The following is a 7,408-nucleotide window of genomic DNA, read 5'->3' as shown; positions in this document are numbered from 1 at the left end:
TGCCGTGTCTCGAGCTTTATTTCCAAAAAGGCCTTTGTTTTCCTAAAGAAAACGAGGGGCTCAGCCCACCCCAGCCCCCCTCGAGCAGCCACGGCCTCTGGAGGGACAGCGAAGGGGACCCCGACTGCGGGGCCAGCCGTGCACGGGGCTGTGCAGCCCCTGGGGGTCCTGTGGGGAGCCCCAGCCCCGCGCCCAGCTGTCACTGTCACCCTCACTGTGCCCCCACGCTGGTGCCTACCCTGCAGGGCACTGCTCCAGCCTGGCCGCGGCAAGCGGGCACCAGCTGGCACCTCCCCACTGCTCGCCAGCCTCGGTGGCCCTTGCGGACACCGGGGCAGGTGGAGTCGAGGGAAGCAGCTCCTGCGGTAGCACCCGACGCTGCCGGGGACCCGCGCTGGCCTGGCGTCCCCTCCCGGTGCAGCCAGCGGGACTGGCACGGCAGTGGTGGCACCGACCCGTGTGGGCACCCACGGTGGCTCGGGGAGGCCAGCACACCCCAGGGCTGCCAGCGCCCTGACAGCGGGTGCGGGTCCCTCCCTGGGCTCTGCGCCCGTCGGCGGGGCCGGGGTGGGCGGCGGAGCTGGCACAGTCCAGCACGGAGCGGCACCGCCGGCGTCACTCGGCGCCAGCGCGTTCCCGCAGCGCGGGCAGCGTCAGGGTCTCCGGCGCCGACTTCTTCCGCGGGCGAGTCTTGGGGGGAGCCAGGAACTCGGGGGCCTCGTCGCTGAGGGGGGTGGAGGGGGCGCTGGCAGGGGCCGAGTGCGTGGCCGTGGGCTGCCCCACCTCGCTGACCGAGATGGCCGGTGCCACCAGGCCGATGAGCTCGTTGGTGGCCTCCTGCGTCTCCTGCTCGTAGCGCCGCACCTCCTCCATCGTCATCCCTGCCGAGCACAGCCGGGCTTGGGGCCGCTCGGCACCGCCGCGTCCGGCACCCCCTCATCCCGGGGCAGCCTGCGCCCCGCGCCCCGGCTCCCCACCGAGCTGGGAGACAGGAAGGGGACAGGGACTGGGGACAGGGGGACGGGCAGGGAAGGGGATGCTGGGCAGCACAACCAGCTCCCCAACTCCAGCACCAGCCCAGCCAGCAGAGGGGAAGGGATGGATAGGCAGCGCAGGCAGCGCAGGCAGGGGACACGCGGGGAGGGCAGCTGGGAGGGGGGACCCTCCGCCGCGGGGTGCAGGGGGGGCACAAGCCCCCCTGCCTGCACCCACCCCCAGGCAGCAAGGCGGGGTCCGGGGTGTCCGTCCCCGGCAGGCAGAGGGGCTTAGGGGTGCTGGTTCCCCAGCTTTTGGTTTGTGGCCACTTGCATCTGAGTCTCGAAGGCCCGGACCTCTTCCAGGGACATGTCTGGAAGGCAGAGAGCCGCTCACCGGGGTGGCCTGGCACCCGCCGCCAGCTGTCACCAAACCCGGGGGTCCCGTCCCTGTGCCCGCACGTGGCAGCCGCCTGCAGCGCGTGTCCCTGCCAGAATGGGGGTGCAGGCAGCACAGGCAGGGTGCTGGGACCCCTGTCCCCGTCCTCCCCGAGGGGTGCAGGGGAGCGGGCAGCGTGCGGGGGTGCAGGCAGGGGTGAGCAGGCAGCACAGGCAGAGCAGGCAGCAGCGCAGGCGAAGAGCAGGAGCTGTGGTGGGGTTAGGGCATCAGCAGTTAGACCTGCAGCCCCCTCCCTCCATGGGCACCGTGTGTCCCCCTCCCCACAGCGCCGGGTGACCCCACGGACTCACCGCACCACTCGTCCACCCAGGCAAAAGCCTGCCGGTGCCCGATCAGCAGGATGTCCCGGATCACCTGCAACACCACGGGGGTCAGCACCCTGTCACTGCCCCCCCAGTGCCTCCCAAACCCCCTTGGGCCCCTCTCACCTTGTGCACAAACTGCTCCACCCGCGTCTGCAGCCCCCACACCTCGAACTTGACGCTCACCAGTTTGTAGGAGCACATGATGGGCTTGGTGTGCTGGCGCCAGCCCTCCCGCAGCGGGCCCCGGCCCGTCTTGGCCGAGCTGAAGAAACGGGGGTCCTGGGGGGATGGGGAGGAGTGAACCCACCCCCCTGAGACAGGAGACAAGGGGGTGGCCTCAGGGAGCTCCCTCGTCCCCAGCCGTGGTACCTCCAGGCTGCGGTAGTAGCGCTCAGGGATCTCGTCGAAGGCGATGTCCAGGAAAGAGACCTCGTGGTCGCCCAGGATTTTGTCACTGTGGAAGATCTGGGGAGGGGAGGGAGGGTGAGTGACATGGGGCATGGGTGGTGAAGTGATGAGTTTGCCAGGTCTCAGCTGCGGTGCACACTCACATTCTCGCTGTCCCCGCAGTTGTCCTCGTACTTGGTCTCGATGTAGATGGAGAACTTGGGCAGGAAGGAGCACTGCAGGGAGTGGCTGTCAGCTGGTCCCCGAGGGACGCCCAGCCCGAGGGACACCACTCCCAGGGATGCCCACCCCGAGGGACACCCCACCCCCAAGGATGCCCATCCCCAAAAGATGTGTGGTCCAGGGACACTGATCCTGAGGGACACCCACCCAAAGGACACCCAGCCCTGAGGGACACCCACCTCCAAGGATGGTCATCCTCAAGGACCACCCACCCAGCCACAATGACACCCTCTCCAGGGGATCCCATCCCCGAGGGAATCCGAGCCCCACAGGACACCCACCCTGAGGGATGCCCAGCCCAAAGGACACCCACCCAAGGGCTACCTGCCACGGTGACACCCCCCCTGAGCGATGCCCACCCTGAGGGACACCCACCCCTAAAGGATGTCTGTCCCAAAGGACACGCACCCCCAAAAATGCCCCCCCAGCTCCCGACAAGGGGACAGGTCATTCCATGCCACCTCCTTACCGTGTACTCTGCAGGCACACCAGGGCACATCACAGGGTGGCATCGCCAGGCGGCATCACGGGGGGAGAGAGGGAGTGGTGAGACCGGGGACAGCTCCCTGCAGCCCCCCCACCACTGGGCAGGGACAGGGTGCCCGGGGGTGCCCGTCCCACGCCCTGCCCGGGGCTCACCCGTGATGGTGTAGGGGTAGTAGTTCCAGGCCCTCTCGGTGATGTAGAAGATGCGGGGGGTCACCGCCCGTGCCCAACTTGGCAGTTTGCTGTGGGCACCACGGCAGGGCACCCCCTCAGGACAGGACATGGCTGGTGTCACCCATCCATGCGCCGCCAAACACAGCTTGCCTCTGGGACCCCCATTCCCACCCCAGGAACCCCACCTGCTACCTAGGACCCTCCACCCCAGGATGCCCCCAGGGATCCTCATCTGCACCTCAGCATCTTCATCCCAGCACCTCTCCCAGTAACCTCTGCCACCTCCCTGGCACCTGCATCTACACTCCGACGCTGTCATCTGCACCTCCAGACACCCCCAGGGACCCCTGTCACCTCTGCAGGACTCGCACCCCTGCCCCAGCTCCCAACCATGCACCCTCACCTCCACTCCAGGATGCCTCCAGGGACCCTCCTCACCTGCACCTCAGAATACCCCCAAGGAGCCCTGTCACCTCCCCAGGACCCTCATCTGCACCCCTGGATCATCACCTGCACCTCAGAACACCCTCAGGGACCCCTGTTGCCTCCCCAGGACCCTCCCCAGTGCCCCAACATTCCCCCACCAGAGACCCCTTCCACCTCCCCAGCACCTTCATCTGCATGTCAGGACCCCCCCAGGATCTGTGCCAGCTCCCCATCTCCACCCCAGTGCCCCCATCCTCTCCTCAGGTTCCCCACCTCCTCTCCAGACACCCTTACCCCCCTCTCCTCCCCAACAAACCCCCACCCTCCTTCCTGGACCCCCACCCCTTCCCCAGGACCCTTCCACCTCCCCAGGGCCGAGGCCCCAGGGTGCTCCCATTCCCCCCCCAGCAGCCCGGCAGGATCAGGCCCCCTGGGGAGTCGGGAGGTGGGTTTTGATTAATTTTCAGGCGTTATAAATAAATTTCAGGCGAGAGGGGAATCGTGAGTGCTGCAGCTAAAAATAACCCGTCTCACACCAGCAGCTCCTGGTGGGGAGCAGCCCGTGTCCGCAGACGGCTGAGGGGACGTGGGGACAGTGGTGCTGGGGGCCAACAACTGCCCCACAGTGACACCCCCAGGGCCAGGGCGTTGCTGAGCCCCCCGATCAGGCACCCACTGGCACCCGGAGGTGGGTGCCCACCAGAGAGAGGTGGGTGCACCCCTGCAAGGTGGATGAGTGTCCTGAGATGGGTGTACCCCATAAGCAGGGGGCAGCCCCCCAGAGAGGAGGTGAACCCCTAAGATGGGTGCATAGCTCCCAAAGATGGGTGCAGCCCCTGAAGACAAGTGTGCCCTGGGTGATGGGTGCAGCCCCGGAGATGGGTGCAGCCCCCCAAGATCAGTGCAGCCCCCCAAAATCAGAACACCCCAGGAGATGGGTACACCCTGAGAGATAAGTGCAGCTCCCAAAACTTGATGCAGGCCCCAAAGATGGGTGCACCCCAGCACTTGGGGACCCCACTGGGAGACACACACAGCCCTTGAAGATGGGTGGGTGCCTGGGAGATGGGTGCAGCCCCCCAAGATCACTGCACCCCAAAGATGGCTACACCCTGACTGACAGGTGCAGCCCCCATAGCTGGGAGCAGCCCCCCAAGATCAGTGCACCCCAGGATTTGGGGGCACCGCTGGGAGATGATGGAGGCAGCCTGGGAAATGACAGGGGTAACCCTGGGAGAGCAGTCACACTGCAGGGTGTCCAGGACCCAGGAAGGAGCTTCCCCAGAAATTTTGGAGGAAGAGCTGGGGCCACCCTGATGCCTGCCCATGCCCCCCACCGCAGTGCCCACCCAGCACCCATCACCGGAGCCACAGGCTCACCTGGAGAGGTGGACACGCTTCTCAGTGAACTGGCCGGGGCCGTGGACGGGGTCCTCGTGGGGCTCGTTCTTCACCACCTCCACGCCCTCGCCCTTCTCGCTCTCCTGGTGGCTGTGCTTGCTGATGGTGTAGAGCTGCCCCACGCGGTACTGCAACCACAGCGCCCGCCCTCAGTGCCACCGGCCCCGGTGACCACCCGGCACAGCCCGGGGGCTGAGCCACGCTGCCGAGAGGGGAAACTGAGGCACGGAGCAAGGGGTGGCGGACCCTGAGCCGTGCAGCGGGCAGGGGGTTCCTGGGGCACTCTGTGTGACCTCCCGTGTCCTTAGGCTGTCCCAACACCCAGGCAAGGGCTGGATCCTGCTCTCCCTGTGCTTTCCCAGTGCCTTGCAGAATGCCTGGAGGTTTTCTGCGCGGCAAACTACCTGGGAGCCAGGGAAAGCTGTGCGTCTGTGATACATATGGATGTGTCCGTGTCACATACGTAACGATAAGGTGAATTTGTGGATTTGGCGATGCAGCTGTGCAATAAGGGTTTGATTGTTCTGCTGAAGATCCCATCCACCACCCCACCCGCCAGCACTATTTTACCACCGCACTCTGCCTAAATTAAAACCTTCCCCAGGTGCCAGCAGGGAGGGATGGCACTGCCCCGGGGTGGGCACCGCTGCAGGTCCCCGCTCGCCAAAAGGGCCCCGTCAGCACCAGGTGCTCACGAGAGACCTTTGCCCAGGGATGCTGCCAGCTGTCAGCGCTGTTTGCCGATGGCATTCAGGCTCCCTGCCGGAGCAGGGATGGCGCTTGTGCTCCCTGTCATACCACGGGCATCCAAACCCCCGCCGCCCTTCCCCTGCAGGTTCATCCCCTGCTCCTGCTGTGCCCCGGTGCTGCCGTCGGGCTCTGTGCCCCAAGGTCGCCGTGCCCAGGAACGGCATGCCCCCCCACCTGCACCCCAAAGTACGGCTCAGCCCTCGCACGGAACATCCCGAGCCCAGCACGCCCCGGTCCCTGTCCCAAGCCGTGCCACGAGGACACAGCAAAGGGGTCACCGCGTCCCTCTCAGGGCAGGAACCGATCCCCCGGCGCTGCGCTGCTCCGGGTATGAGACCCCCACCCACAGCCCCTCCCTCGCTGCGTCCCCGTTCGTGCCAGCCGCGGCCCCGTGACCCGCGCTCACCTCCTCGGTGGTGAGCGGCATGCAGATGCGGTACTCCTTGACGAGCATGGTGACACGGGCAGGGTGGCACGGGCACGGCGGCCAGCACGGGGGTCAGGCGGAGGCGTCGGCGCTGGCGGGGACACAGCTCATGCTGGGGGGCCGCGGGCAGCGGCAGCGGGGGGGACGCGGCGCTGCCTCCCACGCTCCCATCCCAGCACCCCACGCTCGAAGCAGCCGCCCCGCTCGCGGTGACTTCACGAGCCGTTGCCATGGCAGTGCCGTGAGGTCACCCGTGCGAGGAGCAGCCTGGGTGTACCCAGCTGGGGACACCCCGGCACCCCAAAACCCTCCCGGCGTTAACCCCTTCCCTGCCAGGCGGACGAACACGTCCCTACGCGGCTGTCTTGGAGCACACGTGTCCCCCCAAAATAGGGTGCCATCCCTTCGGGGTGCCACATCCCCACCCAACTGTAGTGGCCAGTGAGGCAAGAGGGTTGCAGAGATGTGAGGATGGGGTCAGACCTGCCCGATGCTCCTGGGGACCCACCTCTAGGCACCCACACTCTGTCCTGTCCTGAGGAGCTGCTCCCCGGCAGCACAGGATCATGTCTCTGATGTAGGACACCCCTTCCCTGGGCAGGAGTTGGACCCCCTTCCCCGAGGCTTCCCCCAGCACCTGTCCCAGCCAGCATGCACTCTAGGGCTGCCCCCCAGCACCCACCCCAGCCATGGCACTGCCAGGCTGGCACATTCCCTTCCCCGTCCAGCCAGGGCTGGGGATGCTCAGAGTGAGTAACAGGACTGCTCAGGGGGCTCCTGAACGTGGCCCCCAGCCCCACAGAGAAGGAAGGGGATGTTGGCCCTCCTGAAAGTCACCCTGGATGGGGGATCAGGCCTTGGAAGGGGCAGACGGGGGCTCACATGGGGTTTTGTCTGGAGTCAACTTGTCCAGCTGGGGACACAGGGACATCCTTGGGGGTACAGGGTCATAGCGGGACACAACGGCATCTTTGGGGGCACCGGAGGACACAGGAGTGTCCCTGGGTCCACATAAGCATTTGAGGCTACAGGGGCATCCCTTGGGGGACACAGGGACACCCTGCTGACAGGGCAGAGGGCTGGGTGCTGGTGCCAGGTTGTAGGGACCCCAGTAGCGGGGGCGGAGGCAGCCCCGGCATAGGGGAGGTGACACCCCGGGGACCCACCGGAGCACCGCAGGGCACGGCATTCCCCTCCCCATCCTGGCAGCTCAGACCGGCCCCCGCCGGCTGGAAAAGAAGGAGCCCCCCGGCCTGGCTCAGCCGCCCCTTCCCCACCGCTGTCCGCGGCCACATTCCCTCCGGGCCGAGCCCCGCCGCCCCTCCCGCTGCCCGCACTCACCGGCCCGCGGCGGTGCCCGCTCCCACCGCCGCCG

General features: G+C 67.0%; 1 protein-coding gene across 1 annotated transcript; it reads right to left on the bottom strand.

Moving 5' to 3' along the window:
• Positions 1 to 6,625, bottom strand: LOC121669049 (cytoplasmic phosphatidylinositol transfer protein 1-like). Its single transcript, XM_042037521.1, is given in 10 exon segments — positions 1 to 881; positions 1,725 to 1,788; positions 1,863 to 2,018; positions 2,109 to 2,204; positions 2,291 to 2,362; positions 2,839 to 2,846; positions 3,009 to 3,097; positions 4,836 to 4,984; positions 6,013 to 6,094; positions 6,096 to 6,625. Coding segments are annotated over 10 exon segments (1,152 nt in total). The 5' UTR covers positions 6,266 to 6,625; the 3' UTR covers positions 1 to 615.
• Between the last annotated feature and the right edge of the window lie 783 nt (positions 6,626 to 7,408).

Source organism: Corvus kubaryi, unplaced genomic scaffold (assembly GCF_017639235.1).
Source record: "Corvus kubaryi isolate FWS band 111438036 unplaced genomic scaffold, C.kubaryi_AGA036_p1.0 37387, whole genome shotgun sequence".
NCBI lineage: Eukaryota > Metazoa > Chordata > Aves > Passeriformes > Corvidae > Corvus > Corvus kubaryi.
This window is presented reverse-complemented; position numbering and strand designations above follow the sequence as displayed.